This window comes from Amphiura filiformis, chromosome 11 (genome assembly GCF_039555335.1).
Source record: "Amphiura filiformis chromosome 11, Afil_fr2py, whole genome shotgun sequence".
NCBI lineage: Eukaryota > Metazoa > Echinodermata > Ophiuroidea > Amphilepidida > Amphiuridae > Amphiura > Amphiura filiformis.
In genome coordinates, this window is record NC_092638.1 from 49113500 (window position 1) to 49135009 (window position 21510).

At 36.2% G+C, this 21510-nt stretch overlaps 1 protein-coding gene across 2 annotated transcripts; it reads left to right on the plus strand.

The window, feature by feature from the left end:
* The first annotated feature begins 10 nt into the window (after positions 1-10).
* LOC140164930 (cytochrome c oxidase assembly protein ctaG-like) lies at positions 11-13708 on the plus strand. Of its 2 annotated transcripts, none has more exons than XM_072188328.1 (5): positions 11-137; positions 3641-4172; positions 5483-5638; positions 7096-7263; positions 12602-13707. In XM_072188328.1, the coding sequence occupies exons 2-5, from the start codon at positions 3657-3659 to the stop codon at positions 12743-12745; spliced, it is 984 nt and encodes a 327-aa protein (XP_072044429.1). In that variant the 5' UTR covers positions 11-137; positions 3641-3656; the 3' UTR covers positions 12746-13707. The 2 variants fall into 2 exon arrangements, with proteins under 2 accessions (XP_072044429.1, XP_072044430.1); XM_072188329.1 differs by having other exon boundaries at positions 32-141; positions 3645-4172; positions 12602-13708.
* Positions 13709-21510: the final 7802 nt, after the last annotated feature.

Here is a 21510-nt window from a genome sequence, read left to right on the forward strand (position 1 = left end):
GGTGCTCCTTTCGAAGGAGGAATGAAATCCCATGTCAGCTTACATAAACGAAGTTTCTGCAGTTACGAAACTTTTATATACTTTGAAAAAGGTTGTAAACTCTAGAGATCCGTCTCCTATTTACTGGAACTGTGAGAGTAAGTGACTTAATTTTGCTCTGTAAATCAGTGTGACACAGTTATGTGTGCGCGAATAAGGCTAGCAAGAGCATTCAGAGTAAGCTTACTTGGGGTGGTGCAATAATTTAATTAGCTATGACAGATGATATTTTTTTCATTATTATGTGTACCACAAACCGTTCAAACCCAAGGGAACGTCCATTATATATGAGCCTAATGCTGGTTTCATACTACCCTGCCGCTTGCCGCTGAGCTGCGTGGCGCACGCGCATTGCAGACAAACGGACACAATAAAGGCTTGTCATTGGTTGAAACGCCTTGCCGCAGCGGCAAGCGGCAGGAAAGTATGCTGGAGGCTTTATATGGAAGTCACCACTTCGACTTCGATTATTCCGTGGTATCAAAAGCCACAAGTACTTGAGTACCATCACCCACGGTCAGCTGACATTATTTTAGCAGATTTAAAAATAAATAAAAATACATTTAAAACAACTGGCCGAAGAAGGAAACCTACATAAATATGTTTTCTATACTTCACTTGACCCAAATATATGATTTTTTATAATGGTGATAAGACAATCGCACATGGAATTTTAGAGGGATTTTGATAGCAGTTCCATAAAAAAAGCTGCTATCATAATGATACTAAGATCTAGAAACACCCCGAAATGCCGTTTTGGGGAATTTTGCTAGCTGAATTTTTGATGAAAGTCAATCTTTGACAAGATGTAACTTTGCTACGGAAAGTGCTATGAAAAAAAGGTTTTCAGTGTTGGCTTTGTTTACTCAAGGGCTTTAATTTGATATATAAAATGATGCAGTTTGATGGCAAATTTGAATTCACCTAGCATACCTACACAATGTACATGACTTATTTAAACTTTTACGGCCCATTCAGTGATTTGCTTAAACACTTACACTTACACTTAAAGGAGTATTTCGTGATCCTAGCATCCTCTATTTATGTCATTTTTCATTAGATATCCGGCCCATTTCACGGTTAGGCGCCACTTTTTGATTTTCAACATATCTGGCCTGGTGTGTAAAAAATAATGGGGTTACAGAATTTACTGTTGGTGATTTTTCATTGTCTCTGTATGGCCTACCTCCATTAGCTTAATCGGACCTTTCTAGTTTTATCTTTCAGGGCGCCCGGGGGTCAGAAGTGGTCAAAAAACCACATTTCACTAGCAACCTGAAACAGACATTTATTTTCCAATGCTGCCACTTTTAACTATGTTGAGCCTACCAGCTGCTTTTGTTGTTTTTATGTAGTGAACAAGTTGCACTATACAGCCATACATGAACAAAGTATTAGTTGTCAGTTAAACTAGCATGAGAACCATTTAAATTTCTGAATTCGGATGTGACATTTTCCGTTCACATCTATGTACCTTATTCGATGTGGAATAGATCGACTAATACTTTACATGAATGGCAAACTAGTGTGTTTTAGTAAAGTTCAGAGTCTTGTTACTATTTGTTGAACAAATTACACTTGTTGCTCTTAATATGTAGATACAGCGATATTTTGAATTTTTGCCAACAAATTCCGTTCACAATTTTGTCACATCCGATTAATTTTCCAAATAGTATAATTTATTAACAAAATGTGGCAGAATTTTTTTTTTTTGTTTTTTAAAAATCTCCTGCTATGAGCTATCTAATGACACCATTTAATGAAAACTCCTTCATCAACTTAGCTTGCAGATGTCATTTCAAAGTTTCCGCTCACATGTGTCACATCCATGGTACCTGTCACATCCAAAATAGTTTCTTCAAAGAACTAAGACAGGAATGAGACTAGGATGCCAGTTTGAAGTTATTTCATTACAGGTTTGTGGGGGATCAAAAGGCACAACAAATCTTTAATTCAGTATGCCTTCTTTAATTGTGACAGGAGATTCAAAAAGCTTCAATTTCCGTTCACATGTCACATCCTCAAAATTAGTAGTTTTAGGCCAAAATACTTAAACAACATGATATTTGACTTTCTAAAATAGGTTTATTATTTTGTACATGTCATATATGATTATTTCAAAGCTTTGTCTTTGTCTTTAGAGGACAGTTTTGTATACAATTTATAGAAGCGGATGTGACATTTTCAATTGTGAACGGAACATTTCAGTAAATTATAAACATTTTGCTTGTCAAAAATATAAAGGGTCAGAAAAAACGTTTTAGCATTGCTCAATTCAATAGAATCTCACAAGATATATGTGTTAGAAGTGCCCAAAGCTTATATTTTTGACAAGCAAACTGTTTATCATAATGAAACATTCCGTTCACAATTGAAAATGTCACATCCACTTCTATAAATTGTAAACAATGTTTTAAAATGAACACTAACACAGGTTGATATGTTTCAATATATCCCATTTAATTCACGGAGTGTGTGAAAACTCTTTGAATCATTATTTTCTGAAACATACTCTGCTTTACAGTGTGTGGTTTCCGTTCACATTGACATCAGTCACATCCAAAATTGCACAAACATCAGAATCTTGAATTTGACCTGTGTTTTCAAACTGGCTGATATTATTTGTGAACATTACCCATATTATGACCTTCAAAGCTGTGCAATATCAGAGTCATTCATTGATTATTAAAATTGTTGAGTAAACCTTTTCATGTCACTTTCCCTTTTACCACAAAAATTACATTAAAGTGGCCATAAATTTGTCATTACACAACAAAATTTGCCCAAATTTGGTCAGAAGGGAGCCTATGACATACTCGTTTATTTTAAATATCTATGATATATGTATTGGACAGTCAAAGTATAAATATACACTACTCAATATTGATCAAATTTGTTAAAAAATTACATAACATGAGATAATAAATCATAATTTTCTTCAAGAAGTAGCGAGATTTAAGCTGCGAAATGATATTTTTATGAAGATCTGGTCTTATTTGGAAAAGAAAACCTCTATTAAATTAAATTTAATCCATTTTGAAAATTTCGAGTTTTTTTCACTAAAAGTGGCGCCTAACCGTGAAATGGGCCATCCACGAAAAAAACCTATTCCCAAAATTTCAGTTGATTCCGATTTTGCGTTCGCGAGTTATGCATGATTATGTGTATTACACTGCTCGGCATTGACAATGCGTTGTAATTTCGTTCTGGTGAAGTAATCCTGTGTGCAATTTTTGTTCATTTTTATCGAGAGGATTTTAAGATATGACCTTGTGAAAAATTATAAGTTTCTTTTTGAGGCCAGTTTATTTACAAACCTTTGGTGTGGGGGTCACCTTAAAATTGAAGACTGAATTAAAAAGACTAGTTTGGGTCTGACATCAGGGCAAAGGTGTGACGTCATTAGTTGCTGACCTGCGCAGTACAGCATTTTTGGTCTAGTTGACAGGACATCATACGCAAACTAGTCTTTTTAATTCAGTTTTCAATTATAATTACAAATTACATAATTCTAGTTAATACATTCCTAGTAATAAGTAAAAGTGCTAAATATTGGGTCTATAACAAACCTCTTTTGATTTTCCTTAACTGTCAAATACAGGTAGATCAGAAGCAGCATGGCAGCTCTTCTGCGCCTCACCCCGTCTGGCTGCTTTACAAGAAGATTAACCACAACATGTGCTCTTGGCTTTCAAAGATCGCAGCAACAAACACTCTCAAGTTCATACCATCATAAAGCATCAACAAGTTTATCTTCCATGAACAGCTTCAAAGAGAATAGTGCATGTAGAATACAAACTGCTTCCTCATATGTACTATTCCCAGCATGCAATGGGTTATTTAGGCAAAGTGCAATCGGAGGTCAGTTCACAAGAACTATAAGCAGCCATCTTAAGCTCACAAATTCATCATCGCTATTTGTAAGGAATTCTTCTATTGGTGATAGCAAATCTCATTTATCATACTTGTTTCCATCCTGCGGAAGATTTTATAGTACAGAACCAAAAGACAAAGAGAGTGGGTTTTCACTGGGACAGAAGAATAAGTCTGTCATGCTGTATATGGTGGCGCTCTTCATACTTGCTATCGGAGTGACCTATGCTGCTGTGCCGTTGTATGCTGTGTTTTGTCAGGTAAGTCTAAAAACTAAATCTGATAGCACAAGAAAAGTTGTCTCATAAATCCTTGTGGATAGTTATTTGATATCAGATTTGCTGTATAGTGCTATCGGGAGTGCTATGTGACTTCCAATTTTGAAGCTCTTTTTCCAGTTAGAAGGGTGATCTGTGTAAGTTTTGCATGGAAGTTTACATTGAACTACCGTACTCAGTTTGCCGCTTCATCAACTTTAGGTTAGCAACTATTTTAAACTGTTGCGATTTGGTAGTTCACAGCATCTTGCGAATGGTAGTGAACTTTGGTGAAAAATGATCATTTCATAGCAAGTGTGTAGAAGAATTCAAATATCTATATACTTTTGTAGGTCCTGTGGTTCTTGAGTTATGTTGTAAAGAGGGCTGAAACAACAACAGAGTACATAACTCATTAACAACAGTAAAGCAAGCAAGTTTTCAAAGTATATGATTATTTTGTAGAATGAACTTTTGCAAAACATCAAAAGTGTTATTTTTCAATAATATATTGATTTAGATAATGAAAATCAATGTTTTGGCTGCTTCAACCAACAATACCTTGTCTACCCTTAAAATAATGCTATCTCCCATGTTATATCAGTTCTTAAAACAATAACTTTTATTCTCTAACTGAAATCCACCCCAGGTCCTAGGTACAGCAAATCTGTAACCATACATAAATGCAAACTGTGCAGCAAAAAGCTGTGAAGTTGTGAACACTTAAATGTATTTATTTACCAGATGATTTGTCAGAAAGCTCATGGACATGTCATTTACAATCAACATCAATACAGGGTGTATCAAAATGATTGGTACCCATCAGCTTTGTTGCCTAATGAACCGCCTGCTTCTTCCACATTCAACATTAGAAACTCTTGAAATAACTACAACTTATACTTTTATGACTTTTTATTACATAAATCTACCAATAAGGTGGATGCAGTGGCGGCGCCAGGAAATTTTTTTCGGGGGCATTAGGGGGAAAAGTGAATTTCAGGGGGGCAAAATCAACAAAGTTTATAAAATTACCGTAAAAAGTGGAAATTTTCGTAATTTGGGTTTTTTACTGGCAGTGGGGGAAACAGGGGGGCAAGAGTTCTGACTGGGGGAATTTTTCCCCATGCCCCCCCCCCCCCCCTCCATGGCGCCGCCACTGTGGATGTTATCCTGCATTTTGATGTGGCAGTCTTGTCCATGCTCACTGGTTATTGATGGGTACTAATCATTTTGATACACCCTGTACATATCTATATAACAAATTATATCTACCTGTATTGTTTAATTTCATCATTATTTCACACAATTTTCAGGCTACAGGATATGGTGGTGCTATAAAAGACGGTCACAATACATCAGAGATTGCAACCATGAAACAAATCAAGAAGCGCCCTCTTTTGATCAGTTTTAATGCTGACACAGCGGCAAGCATGAGATGGAATTTCAAACCACAACAACGAGAAGTTGTAGTAAGTATAATCAAGAATTGAGGGTGATGTATTCATATCCTATATGGATGAATAATGTTTGTTTTATATGTACAATGTACATGTAGGGTACCCAGTGGGCACACCTGATGTTGAAATCATGTTGAAATCACATTGAAATTTTGATGTCAAAATCAATTTCGACATTGAAATCAGGTTGAAATCACATTGTATTTGCAAATGGACTTCAACCTGATGGACTTCAACCTGATTTCAACCCGATTTCAACCTAGAGGTTAGTTGAAATTTCAATGTTGTGGCAACGTTGAAATTTCAACCTGATTTCAACTGAGGTTGAAATCGGGTTAGGTTGAAACTTGGACGTTGTATCAACATTGATTCAACGTCGAAATCTGTGCACACTGTTCCTTTCCTTTAACTTCAAAGAATAGAAATGATTGATCTGTATCTTTTTCAAGTGCAATTTAGGTCTTTATGATATCAATCTGGATTTTTGTTCCACCAATCATCATGAGTTGGTATGTAGAGGGCATATGTGACGTGTCATGTCAAAACCAGACCCTTTTGGGCAGGATCGTAAATGGAGAAATAGCCAAAAATCTGCCGGTGGGTGGTTTTTTCACAATTGGGTTTGTTGCTTGAATTTGTGATGTTATCAATGTTAAAAATATTGTCTGATAGTTTCAGACCAGAATATAACTGGCATCTTGTATTTTTTGAGACATTTTTCAAGTTAATTCCTACTCTCAACATTGTCAATAATATTTTTAAAGGCCGATAACGCAATTTCCAATTTTCCGAACTCAATATCTTCGCTTAGGAATGTCCGATTTCATTGGGGAAAACAGCATTGTGGAGCAAAATATCTCTATATTTAAGATATGTAAAAACCTCAAAATTTATAACCTGCCCAAAAGTGTCTCGTTTAGACAGGACATGTCACATATCTTCCAGTAGGCTCTAGCTTTCTCCCCGGATTGACGCCCATGTATGGCACCACTGGGGTTCGAACCCACAGCCTTAAGGGTAGACGAAGTGATGTTGGTCGAAGCAATAAAAAAAAATCGATTTTCATTCTCTAGATCAATAAATTATTGACAAATAACACCTTGATGTTTTGCAAAGTTCATTCTACAAATTATATAATTTGAAAACTTGCTTAATTTATTGTTGTTAATGAGTTATGTACATTTTACAAAAGTGTTGTTGTTTCAGCCCTCTTTACAACGTAACTCAAGACCCACAGGACCTACAAAATTATTTCTGTGATATTTGAATTCTTCTACACGCCGCAAGGAAATGAGCAATGCAATTTTTGCCAAAGCTCATTACCATTCGCAAGATGTTGTGAACTACCAAATCGCAACACTTTAAAATAGTGTATTACCTTAAGATCATGAGTTGGAGCCCATTTTGCTACCATTCTATTTGAATAAGTATACATATACCTTGTATTGTCTATATCCTTTCTTACTCAGGTGTACCCAGGTGAGACTGCCCTAGCCTTCTACTCGGCGGTTAACCCTACAGAGAAACCCATCGTTGGTATATCAACCTATAATGTGGTACCATTTGAGGCCGGTAAATACTTCAATAAAATCCAGTGTTTCTGCTTTGAAGAACAGAGGCTCAACCCATTTGAACAGGTATGGTAATGAGGTTAATAAATGGTGTCACTTGAATGCAAGAAGGGCGTAAGTACTGTGTATTAACAAAGCATTTGCATTCAAGTGTTCATTTATAACTGTCATACACAAATTTCCTTTCCTTTCCTTTCCTTTCTTATACTTCCTATAGCAGCTCATTTTTAAGCTAAACTGGAAGTCCTCTGGAACTTAGAGGAGGTGATTATACAGATATCAGAACCGGGGATGGTCCCCCTTCTCTTTTCGAATAGCTCTGACACTTAACGTGCACAGGATTTGACTCTTCCTGTACACAGGACCACCAGCTTTATGTGACTTTCCAAACCACAAGACACTGTTCATACACTACATATATCATGATATAAAGTCTGCACAAAAAGTAACTCAGCTGTTATAAATACGCCTATAGATTCAGAGCTAATAATTGTTCTCACAATATTTCAACATAGAGAGAAGCATGATTTATTTACCCGCATTTTGATACCCCATTCGTCAAATGTCGTTCAATATTAACAACACAGTAGTGCTTTTACAGAAAAATACCCGAATTTAAAAGTTGCAGTTTACAGCGATCAATGGTTATAATGCCAGCACTGTAAACACGCAAGGCCTGCCATTATCTTCGCGCTTGCTTCCAATCAATACAAATAACCGCAACCTTTAAATTGGGGTATTTTTAATTCAAAACACTGCTGTATTGTCAATATTGAACGAAATTGGACAAATGGGGTATCAAAATGCGCGTAAATAAATCATCCTTCTTTTTATGTTAAAATATTGTGAAAACAATTATAAGTTCTGAATCCATAGGCGTATTTATAACAGCTGAGTTACTTTTTGTGCAGATCCCCTGGACCAAATAAAGCACATTAGAAATGTACTTTATCTGTACTTTATGGGTACTTTAACTGTACTTTCTGGGTAATTAGTACATATAAAGTGTACTTTAAATGTGCTTATTTTTCATATCCTGGAAAAACTGTGTACTTTAAAGGTACTTTAAATGTGCTTTATAGGACTTTAATTATACTTTATGAATATTTTGATAAATATGGGAAATTTTTTGTGCTTTAACTATACTTTATTTGGACTTAGTTTTTTCCCAGTGTCAGTGAGTATACTTTAATTGTGCTTATTTTGGACTTAACCAAATTTTGAACATCAGTGTGTACTTTAAATATACTTTATCAGTACATTATGTATACTTTATCTGGATTGGTTTTCCCCGGTGGTATTGTCAGCAATGTAAGAGTACTTAAAATGTGCTTTTCAGTGTACTTTAAATGTACTTTAATGTGGTCATCATGGTCATGTGATGTTTTACATACAAGTCACATGACTACATTCTTCTAGATTTGAAAAATACCAACGGCCATCTTGTGCTAAGGTTGTATATTGCAATGGATGTATAAAACTGTTCATATTATATAAAATGAAGGACTTAATGGACTTACAAATACAGGCTTGATTAGGGAGTGTTCAGAAATACTTTGGTGGGGGGGGCTGGTAAAAAGGGAGGGGGGGGGGCCAAATAAGTTTTGGATCTTAAAAGAGGGGGGACCAAAAAGTTTTAGGTGGTAGGAAAGGGGGGCCAAAAAAGTTTTCCTCTTCAAAACCCAAAATTTCCGCGCCCTTCGCGCGCATTGAGACCGTTTATATCACTTTTAAAATGGGCAAGTTTTGGTTTTCAGTGCTTTTGTTTGAAAAAATAATGGCACTTAGTGTACATAATTAATTAATATAACATTAAAGATGATCAGCAACATGCAACATCTGGGTTGGAAATACTGGCACTTTTTATCATAGAATTTTATATCTCTTCAAAGTAGGCTACAAATATGATTATGTACCAATCTGATCAAAATACAACTAAATCAAGATCAAGAAAATATTGCAAATAAATTGGATTTCTAATTCTTTGCACGTAAACTGCACACTCCAGTTTATGAGTTCTCATTGCACAATTTTTTGCACACATAGGCCCATACCACGGTCTTTGGGGGCCAAAACTGATACCTGTGTACATTTGCGTGACCAAATTATTCTCACATTTGACCATTTTAGCTTTTGGAATATTAAATTTGTTCCAATTTAAACAATATTTGACCATTCAAGCCTCAATATGGTCAAATTCTTTGCGCGGTTTGCACGCATTTGTACTATCATAATAGCCACGGATCCAAATTATGCCGATGTGCCTATAAACCTCCAAATAAATCCTCTATTTCATTTATCCCTGTAAAATCAGATAAACACCTTGATTTGGGACAAATCTAAATTAAGTATAAGATGAAAATTTCCTTGTGCTTGTACATGTATATATTTCATGCGTAATTGTCCCACCGAGAATGTTTCAAACATTTGCCTCCCTCAATGACATGTGAAACAGATACCACAGCACTGGAAACAACACTATTAAGCAATAAGTATGTTTGTTATACGATAAGGGGGGTCAAAAAGTTTTGCCTGTCAAAAGAGGGGGTCAAAAAGTTTAGCGGTCCATCGAGGGGGGGGTCAAAAAGTTTTGAGCGAAAAATTTGAGGTGTACCAGCCCCCCTACCAAAGTATTAATGAACACTCCCTTACAGGAGGTAATGTATACTTGTGAACATAATTGTGTTATTTTACCAATACTTTGATAAGCTCCATAAATGTGGTAAGCTTATAATTATAAGCTTACTGGTATATGGTATGCCGGAACCTCGTTATATTTATCACGTTTCAGGAAGGTGGGGCACACTGAAATTGGTCTATGTATGTGTGACCCAAAAATATAAGTTTATTTGTTTGTTTGTGTGGTGTTTTTTAAAAAAACATGAAAGGCACATGCCGTGTTAGAGGTCTGTTGTATATACTTTAAATATACTTGTTTTGGTATAAAGTATAATTAAAGCACAGTACTTTAATGCTTTTTTCAGTATGCTTTAAATGTACTTTTCTAGTCATTGTGCTTTATTTGTACTTTAAAGGTACTTTATCATCGTTCGTTCCAAATGTCGCACATTGGAGCGTTGTTTAAAAGCATATTTAAAGCACTGTGCTTTAAATATACTTGTTTTGGTATAAAGTATAATTAAAGCACAGTACTTTAAATATGCTTGTTTGGTATAAAGTACAATTAAAGTACAGTACTTTAAATGTGCTTTTTTCAGTATGCTTTAAATGTACTTTTCTGGTCGTTGTGCTTTATTGGTACCGTACTTTAAAGGTACTTTATCGTCGTTCCAAATGTCACACATTGGAATGTTGTTTAGAAAGCGTATTTAAAGTACAGTGCTTTAAATATACTTGTTTTGGTCCAGGGGACTTTATCTGCATGTGCTACGTAGTATATGGGGGCGAGAAGGAATTTTGCAATTATATTCTATGTACTGCTTCGAAGCAGAGCCTGCTTCACACTTTCAGAGAAAATATCTCTGATACACTAACCTCACAATAACTGAACATTTGCAGGATTCCCGACCTTCTAGGAACATTTTGGGATTCCCGGCCGACGGCTCAGCACCTTAGACCGCTCGGCCACCTCGCCCTTATCGTTGGTTTATCAACTTATAATGTTCACCCAATAGAGAAAAAAAATCCACAATCTATAGAGGTTTTGAGCAGATTGAAAAGGGCTATTCCATTTGAAATCCATACACCCCCTATGGAAGACATGACCTTAATATCCCACACAGGAGTGTGAATTTCAAATGGGATTTCCTACACAAGTGATTCCATTTGACATCTACACTCCCTGTGTGGGAGATTAAGGTCATGTCTTCCATAGGGGGTGTATGGATTTCAACTGGAATAGACCAATTTGGAACAAGCAGAGAAGGAACCATGAAGGCCAGGCTATATATGCATGTAGTCCAATGTATTGTGGGTGATGAGCTAAACTTTTCCACAGCACCTTCCACCCATCTATTTTTGTCTCGCCTGATAAGGCAGGAGACTATATAATCACTTTTCCGTATGTAGGGGTGTATGTGTGTATGTGTGTAGGGGTGTGTGTGTATGTGACAAATTTGGTTAAAGTTTTGTTTAAAGTTTGCTTTCCGCCTATTTTCTCGGAGACTAGGAGTCGCACGTTCCTCAAACTTGGTGGGTGGGGGCATCTTGACCCGAGACAGAACCGGTTTGTATTGGTTAGTGGGTCAAGGTCACTGAGGTCATGTAGGGGTCATCTGAGGTCAAATTAGTAAAAACTGTCGTATGGGCATGAAACTTGGTTGGTACAGTCAACATTTAAAGCCAAATTTTGGAAGGTCATTTCAAGGTCACCAGGGTCATCTGAGGTCAAATTAGTAAAACTGTTGTATGGGCATAAAACTTGGTGGGTACAGTCAACATTTAAAGCCAAATTTTTGGAAGGTCATTTCGAGGTCACCAGGGGTCATCTGAGGTCAAATTAGTAAAAACTGTTGTACGGTCATGAAACTTGGTGGGTACAGTCAACATTTAAAGCCAAATTTTTGGAAGGTCATTTCGAGGTCACCAGGGGTCATCTGAGGTCAAATTAGTAAAAACTGTTGTACGGGCATGAAACTTGGTGGGTACAGTCAACATTTAAAGCCAAATTTTTGGAAGGTCATTTCAAGGTCACCAGGGGTCATCTGAGATCAAATTTAGTACAAACTGTTGTACGGGCATGAAACTTGGTGGGTACAGTCAACATTTAAAGCCCAATTTTTGGAAGGTCATTTCGAGGTCACCAGGGGTCATCTGAGGTCAAATTAGTAAAAACTGTTGTACGGGCATGAATCTTGGTGGGTACAGTCAACATTTAAAGCCAAATTTTTAGAAGGTCATTTCGAGGTCACCAGGGGTCATCTGAGGTCAAATTAGTCAAAACTGTTGTACGGGCATGAAACTTGGTGGGTACAGTCAACATTTTAAAGCCAAATTTTTGGAAGGTTATGTCGAGGCCACCATGCAGGGGTCATCTGAGGTCAAATTAGTAAAAAATTTCAGATAGGCATGAAATTTGGTGGGTACAGTCAACATTTAGAGCCAAATTTTTGGAAGGTCATTTCAGGGTCACCAGGGGTCATCTGAGGTCAAATTAGTAAAAACTGTTGCATGGGCATGAAACTTGGTGGGTACAGTCACCATCAGCCAGATAATCGTGCCCAGCCGATAACCGCCAAATTCATTTACCTCTACCAAAAGTAATCGCTTAAAAAGCAGGTGGTCGCGAAAGCAGGCGAGACTCGTGGTTCGAGAACCGCCTTGTTAACAGTTGGAATGTCTCGAAACTCCCAATTTGCAACTTACGTTCATTTTGTGGGAGGAGGTCACATTTAAGGAACAAAAACCTCTAACCCAGTGTATTATTTTACCTGCCTCTCAACAGGTTGATATGCCAGTGTTCTTCTTCATTGACCCTGAGTTTGCAGCTGATCCAAAGATGGACAAAGTAGACAACATCATCTTATCGTACACATTCTTTGAAGCTAAAGAAGGTTTAGTCCTACCAGATCCAATGGAGAGAAGATGATGATTAATATATTTTTTAGGATAATTGTCGGTGTGTATTCATTTAACACTAGCTTAGGCTAAAAAAATTGTTATGTCTCAAAGCTGCTGCTCACGTTCGTGTTTCTTAGTGCGTCCATGTCAGCTGAAATGGCAAATTAGTTTTTATGTCATTTTTTTTATAGTTTTTGCCATAAGAGAAATTCTGAGACAAATTTGGAAGAAAAGTTACCTGATTCGATACTTGCATTGTTTAAGTATAAAACACATGATATTTGTACTTCAATTGTGTAAATCAACCACAATTTTATGTTGTGTACTTTTTGAACATTTGGAAATGACATCTTAATTTAAAATTTAGTTTTAAAAAAATCTTTAAAAAATTTTGCATTCATTTTTGAAACTGCCATGGGCTTTGAGACATAACAATTTTTTGTTTAGCCTTATGAATATTGGGCTATTTGAAATGCGCCCCTTTTCTGTGGAAGGTGACACCGCTATCTCAATTTCAGTTGAACTATATGAGTGAATCCAGGTGGAAATGGTGCATTTTATGTTCTTCGAATCCAGCTGAAAAATGTGGAATAGGATTCAATCCAGTATGATTTTTACCAATTGAAAACTGTTGGCTCTGGAATAGCTCAAATTTATCGGATTTCACAATCGTCTGCAAGGGGTGTGGTTTTCAAGTGGAACAGCCAAGTGAAACTTTGCAGTTTAATATGATTTGACAATTTTGGAGGCAGTAGATTTTGTTAAAACAAAAATATGATACCAATTACCATCTCATACAAAAAGTAACCAAAGGAGTAAATTTTGATTTGAAATAAAAGTTATTATCACAAGTAACTTTCCTCAAGTACGCTTTCAGTGATTTTGAATTTAAACATATTTGCACTGTATTGTTGTCAAGGAAAATCATGTTACATGGATCATAATCGTACATGTAAGGCCAAAAAAAAAAGGTTCGTCTTAAAGCTTGCGCGCGCGCGTTTGTAAAATCCCACAATTTGACAAAAACAAATGCGGAAATTTTTTATTTAAAAAAAAAAAAAAAAAAAATTTAGTTTTTCCAGAAAAAATCGCGAAAATCAGACTTTTTTCTCAAAATACCATGAAATCGGAATTAAAAAAAAAAAAAAAAAAAATCGCATTTCGCATTTGTTTTTAAATTTCTTGTGAGCTTTGACCTTTTTTTTTTTGGCCTAAGTGTCCTCCCTTAAAATAGTCCAAGCCCCACAGACCAATATACAGAGATGCAATTTTTAAGGACATTTCTGTAATTCCAGAAATTAGATAAATTATGCTATTTCATCATAAAGAGAGCAAAAACATTTTTTTTTTGGGGGGTACCCTGTAGCCTATTCTCAGACAAGCTCCCAGGTTGACTTTCAGGAAATTTACAACTTTTAAATTAGGGATATATGTAGCAAAATCCCTAGTCAAAATAATTAGAAATCCACAAAAACAAATAAATTACAAATGAATCTGAATGTATTTTTAATGTTGAAAAGGTTGAGCACAGTAGGTGCTATAGTGAATTCTAAATAGTTTTTTACTGACTGTAGTTTCCATCACACCAGTAGAAATGCCATGCTTGACATACATCTCATGCACAGGAATGGTTTATGAATGTCTTTCTTGTAGTACCATAAGGCGACGGGCGGGTAGGCGTTTCAAGTAGGGTCGAATGGCCAGGCCTTTTCTTTGGATGCAATATGACCTCCAAAATCTGTTTATATTATGCAATTTGGTGAAATACAAACAAAACTTTTGTTCCTGATATTTTCGAAATTTGGCATTCATTTGTACAAGAAAAATTTGTTTCCCAAATTTTGGAAAATCTGGGACGGTCGGGCCAGTAGAACAGAGTTGTTGTTTTTTTGTCTCCTAATGGACAATTGACAAAATTCTTCAAGTATTAATTATGTAAAAAATATTATAAAACATCTTGCAGGGCTGCAATGTCACCACTTGAAATTATGGTGGTACTTTGAAAAATCTAAGAATTTGAACTTGTCCAAAAAAGGAGGTCAAATCACTTGATCAGCTTGCAGGTCATAATCAACTGTTCATTCTTTCTTATTAAATATATTCAGTTTCCTCTTGTAGCGAGCAATCGTTCCCCATTGTGTTTATTTGTTCTTGTGCAGGATGCGTATCCCCATTACCTGCTTTACTTATATTATACTGGGGAAACGATTAAGCATCAGTAATGATCTCCTTCACTTGTGTCATGCGTAATATTTGTTTGTGTGTATTGTATACCACAACTGCTAACATTAGACCCAGTTTTAACCACCGTTTATCAGTGGGAGGTGGTAGCCTAATGGATAAGGCGTCCGTCTAGAGATCGGGAGGTCATGGGTTCGATTCCCATGCCGGCACATTCCCTTGCTTTTTTTCAAGTTGGGTTGTGCGCCGGTCGGGATTTGTGTTTATTTGTTGTCATGTTTAATTGTAACACTTTGGGTCAACTGTTCATTCTTTCTCATCTTTCAATACCTTATCGTCATATTCTGTGTTTTGCAAGGGATGTTCAGGATGTAGGGGTGAGTTGACAACTAAGGAAAGATTTTTTGTTGCTTTTATAAAGCACTGGTGTCAAATTTATATCAGGACTTGTACATACAAGCAAGATTTTTGTAAAATTAAATTACATTGGAAACTCAAACACAAAGTTAATGCGGAATTCAAATTTTGCTTCGTGTTATCAGGGGTTTGTGTTATCTAGTTCTTATAACATGCATGTGAAATGAAATGCTTGGGAATGTAAAATATACTTCTTGTTATCAGGAACTTCATGTTAAGAGGGTTTGTGTTAACGAGTTGCCACTGTATATATATATACAGTAAGCCAAAAAATTAAGGTACCAGTTATGTTCACCCCCTGTATATCAAAACCAAGACAGATATGTCATAATTGGAACCAGCAGCCAATACGGGCATCTTCTAGCTCAAATTTAAGGCCTCATTCGTTGAAAGTTTTCAAGAAATAAAGACACAGCGATCCAAAAACCCAAGGAGATGCCAATTTAAAAGTTGCACTTTGCTCATTATTATGTCCTATTAATTTGTACACAAAGCGTTCGTGAACAAGAGAACTAGCGTCGTGCTTCCATTGATTAGCACGTTATAACTAGCATCATGCTTTCATTGATTAGAACACAAAAATGCAACTTTTGATTTCGTTCCTTCATTAGGTTTTAGATCACCGTTTCTTTAGTTCTCAAGCAATTTCAATAAATAAGGTCTTAAATCAGAGCTAAAGAGTATTGGCTGCTTGTTTTAATTTTGACTTATGTCTTATTTAGGACATACAAGGGTGAAAACAACTGGTACCTTAATTCTTTGGCTTACTGTAAGTAAACATTTGATGTGTGACTTGTAGCAATTGAATAAATAGTGTGAATATATAACATCAAAACCAGCTGAATTGACTTCTTGGATATTAAACTATTGTATTGCATGATTACAATTTTATTTTTCAATCTCAAAAAGGTATAGAGAGTGCCTATAATAATTGATACCAATCAAAATGTACCAGAATGATTTTAAACAAAATTGGCACCCTTTGATTTTTGATTTGATTTGTTCAGGTTTTGACAACCCTGGCAGTGTCAACACCCTGTATTATTAATATTTTTTTTCATAGCTCCATACTCTGTTGGTGAAATCAATATTCTATTGTTGACATAGATAAAGAAAGTTAATGCATGATCGAATATTCAATACAAGTACCTGGATTTTAGGTGAATGGGCTATTTGTGTTCCTTTATATAATTGTAATTCTCAAAATTAAATATATCACAATTTTAACTTGCGATTTAAAAATTGTTACGCCAAAAATGCAGAAAAAATGTATCCAGAGCCAACAGCAATGGTCGCTAATTAGTGTATTGCATTTCAAGTTAGTGTATTGGAAACAAATCCTGGGGTTTACCTCAAAACAAATTGAATTTCCTTGTATTAGCAACACCATGGGATACTAGAGCATGCGCAAATCGTAATAATTTGTAGAATAGAACTTGGTGGTGTCTCACATGATAGTCGTACTATGCTTAGCCTGAGTCGCTCGGCCTATCTCGAACAAAATCGCCATGCGTAGCAATTGAAAAACAAGTGGATTCGCCGTACGTAGATATAGGGATGATGACGCTGTGCCTGGATAACCCAAGAAAGCCTCTATTGAAGCTTATTTCCATTGGGGTCCATTTGAATACCGGGACGGGTTGGGAACAGTCGGGGGGTTAACACCCTACTCTTTTCGAAACTGTCTGCGAGATACATGTACAGGTATGGCTCTCTGCACACAGGACCGACGGCTTAACATCCCCTCCGAAGGACGGAGTATTTCATGATTCATTTACCCAATTCTAAATGAACCATGGGGAGAGCGGAAGTCTGAATTTAATCTACAGAGGTTGCCAATTAATTTCAGACCTTTTGTTTCCAATTCAATATCGCAGCAAATCGCCACCGCCGGGAATTGAACCCGGGACCTCATGCACTAAAGGCAAGTACCATAACCATTACGCCACACTCTCCCTCTGTGGAGACCCCACTAAAATTTGATGCCAGAGAGCTCCAGAGATATACGCTTCATTTAGAATGTGTGAACAAATGTGACGTGTCATGTCAAAAGCGGACACTTTTGGGCAGGATCGTAAATGGAGAAATAGCCAAAAATCTGCCCGGGGGTAATTTTTTCACAATTTGTGTTTGTTGCGAATTTGTGATGTTATCAAAGTTAAAAATATTGTCTGATAGTTTCAGACCGGAATATAACTGCCATCTTGTATTTTTTGAGCCATTTTTCAAGGAAATTCCTCTTCTCAACATTGGCAATAATATTTTTAAAGGCCAATATCTCAATTTCCAATCTTATAATACCATAACTTACGAACTCAATATCTTCGCTTAGGAATGTCCGATTTCATAGGGGAAAACGGCGTTGTGGAGCAAAATATCTCTATATTTAAGATATGTAAAAACCTCAAAATTGATAACCTGCCCAAAAGTGTCTGCTTTTGACATGACACGTCACAAATATGTAATGAATGTGGTAAGTCCGAGTTTTATACACATTTTTGCTCTCCATTTCAAAGCCACTGGAGCAATTCAACTTTGAAATATGGGCCCGAATGTAGGCAGAACATGAACAAATTGGATCATGTCTGACAAACTGTTTATTGTACAAACTACCAAAATTAATTACATACCAAAAGCGATAGATCAATATCTCATCACAAATAATCAGATAACATGACACATCACAACAATATTTCATTTCTTTCACTTGTTTATTTTTTGAGATTTTTCATTGTATTTCTTTTCTACAAATATCCTCTACACACTAATAAACTACACACTACATCACTGCAAAATAAGAACAGGTGTTCATATATAATAATAATATATCGAAACAAAGTATCCTTCATTCAAACTATATAACCATTATCTGATTGAAATGTTCCTGGGAAAACTTGAATGCTTTGCATATGGTGCTACAAGTGCGAATTTCGGTATTCGCTTAATAGCGCCGCCAGCGGTTTGCGATAATAATCGTGATGTATCATGGGAAAAGTCGACATCAAGTCCAGCGTATCTGAATATTACTATGCTATTACATAGGAACACCGTACACGTGACAATATTTTTTTAGTTTGTCAATATAACGGTGTTACACGCGAATCGATACTCAATAATACTTAATAATGTGATTTGAAATGTGCACAATTAATTTTTTCTCTATCGATTTGCGTGTAATACCCTTATATTGGCAAACTAAAAAATATTATCACGTGTTCCTATGTAATAGCATGGTAATATTCAGTATTACGCGGACTTGATGTCGACCTTTTCCCATGATACATCATTTAATACATCGCAAATGCTGGCGGCGCTCTTATTAATGTAATACCGAGAATTTGCAACCCTTTGAAATAAAACCCTGAATTAATTTGGCAAAGTGTCGGATCAATGAATTCACATTGATGATACATGTCTACAATCCATGTATACTTCCTCATCTGGAGTTAAAGGTGACATAGGTGGCACACATAATACACACCTGGCGAGTATTGCGCTATTCCATTTAAAAGTCACACTACCCCTGTGGAAGATTTTGGAAATATTTTCCACTGGGGAGTAAGAATTTCAAGTGGAATAAACAAGTTACGCGGCCCCATTTGAAATTCACCTTCCCTCTGTGGAAGATTCAAGTTGAATCTCTCTCAAAGGGTGTATGTATACAAATGAAGCTGCCTAATGTGTTCATTCCATTTGAAATGCATACTCCTCCTGTGGAAAATTTTTGCAAATCTTCCACAGGGGTAGTGTGGATTTTAAGTGGAATGGCCCATTTATGCTAGCTGTGGAGTCACCGTGTGCGCTAGCCTCATCATGAAGAACATATGCACATGTGTACAAGGACGAACTGTTGGCACACCTGCGTCACAACCAGGCCTGAGAGTGTCTTTAAAAAAAAAAGTTTTTGGTGAAGCGACAGGAGTCTCGCCCCTCCCGGCCGAGGGTCCAAGGGCCCGCTTAAGGCGAAGCTCCTGGATTTTAACTTTATCAGAGGGTAACAATTTCTGAGGCACAATTTGACTCAATCTAGACTCAAATCCTGTAGCTAAATGTAAGGTAGTGTGACTCCAAAACCAAAAAAATAAAGAACTTAATTTTTTTTTTTTTTTTACAATTTCCTAAAATATCGGGAAACCGATATAAATCGGGAAAATATCAGGCCTGGTCACAACCGCATAAAAACACTGACATTGCCTTCTTGATGGGACACAAAGTATTATGTTGTTATGTTTGCAGTTATTGTGATGATAAGAAATATTAGCAACTATCAACTTGATATGCTTAGTATACTTGACAGCCCATTATATACAAAAAGCATTAATTTTCCCTCTCTTTACTTTCATAATTAAATCCAGTATACATCCTTGCAATTTACTATTAAAGAAAACATGATCTACATTGTTAACATGGCCATAAAATTGACAACTTGCATTCAATACCACTTTTCCCTGAAGTATGTTACAGTATTACAAAACACCCAAGTTACATCCACATAATGTGCAGTTCCAGTTGAAATCCATACACCCCCTATGGAAGACATAACCTTAATCTCCCACACAGGGGGTGTAGATTTCAAATGGAGTCACCCATTCAGGTAACCCCGTTTGAAATTCACACTCCCTGTGTGGAAGACTAATGTCACATCTTCCACAGAGGGTATATGTATTTCAACCGGAAGAGCACATTCATTACACTATGAAGGCAATTGCTCAGCATGTGGAAAAGGAAAGAAAGAAATATAATGAAAGGAAGGAAGAAAAAGCACCAGTAAGAGAGGAAGAAATAAAGGAATAAAAGTCCTAAGATGAACACTGACCATCAAAACAATTGTCAAGTACACAAAATACCATCATACAATAATTTTCATTTTTACATTGCTGACACGGTAAAACTAAATTGGGCTGTTCCACTTAAAATCCACACTACCCCTGTGGAAGATTTTAGAAATATCTTCCACAGGGGGAGTATAAATTTCAAATGGAATAAACACATTAGGCAGCTCCATTTGAATTTCATACACCCTCTGAGAAAGATTCAACCTGAATCTTCCATTGAGGGAGTGTGAGTTTCAATTGGCGCTCCTAATATCAATCCCATTTGAAATTCATACTCCCTCTGTGGAAGATATTTCCATAATCTTCCACAGGGGTAGTGTGGATTTTAAATGGAATAGCTCAAAGGCCATGCTTCCTTACTAGATCATTCTCAAGGCTTTCACCTGTATCATTGTATAATCCAAGTTTCACTTTTTAAACTACATACTTAAAACACTCAATTATACCACCCTGTAAACAGTCCAAGTGACACCCGAACCAGAATCAATCATTTTGTAATAATCGTAGTCTCCATTGCAGAGGGATAGAAAAATATATATTTTTCAATAATTAGAAATTCCATGCCTGTATTAACAGATGATTACAACCAGTGGCGTAGATTTAGTTTTAAAATTGGGGGGAGGGGAGGGGTGGAAAGATGTTGGTGTATGCAGAGAGTCATCCCGGAATAACTTTCCTGGAACAACATGAAGCACATGGAAATTTGCAATTTTAAAGCTATAATGCTTAAATATGATGTTTAACTGGAACAAATGCACAAGGAGCCTTCGAGGAGGGGATGAATACATGCACACCCCTTTGTCAAATATCGGGGGTGGGGGTGGTATCTACGCCTATGATTACAACCATTGCATGATATTGATTGCATGAATTTGAATAAATTTTATAATTAATAAATTTACTACATACTGCATGCAATATTTCTTTCATTGGACGAAATTCAAACAAATTGGACTCAATTTGTAATTTTACCAGTTTATATCAAACTTGTGTCAATTGCCAAACTGAGCTGTCCACTATATCCATGGGCACTGCTGCCTTTCTTACAATGCTCTTGATTGGATAATTATATGATACAATCATCTGAATAACCAATCAAAATAGATCTTTTAGATCTCTTGGCAATTTTAAGCACAATGATTGGCTGTTGGCTCAATACATGATAATCTATGTAACCAATCAGAATAATTCTTAGATGGGGATAACCTCATTTCATTAGCAACTATTTTGAAACTGAAGGTAGCAACTAAAGCAAGTGTTAAATGTTGACCTTTATCAAAACCAGAACATCAAAATATCCAATCTATTAGAGAGAGACATACCTTCATTTAATTTTACGACACAAAAGGCCATTTGGCTG

Coding starts and splice junctions, on each gene's coding strand:
- LOC140164930 (XM_072188328.1), top strand. CDS start 3,657: ATGGCAGCTCTTCTGCGCCTCACCCCGTCTGGCTGCTTTACAAGAAGA. Junction 4,173..5,482: donor TGTATGCTGTGTTTTGTCAG/GTAAGTCTAAAA, acceptor CACAATTTTCAG/GCTACAGGATATGGTGGTGC. Junction 5,639..7,095: donor CACAACAACGAGAAGTTGTA/GTAAGTATAATC, acceptor TTTCTTACTCAG/GTGTACCCAGGTGAGACTGC.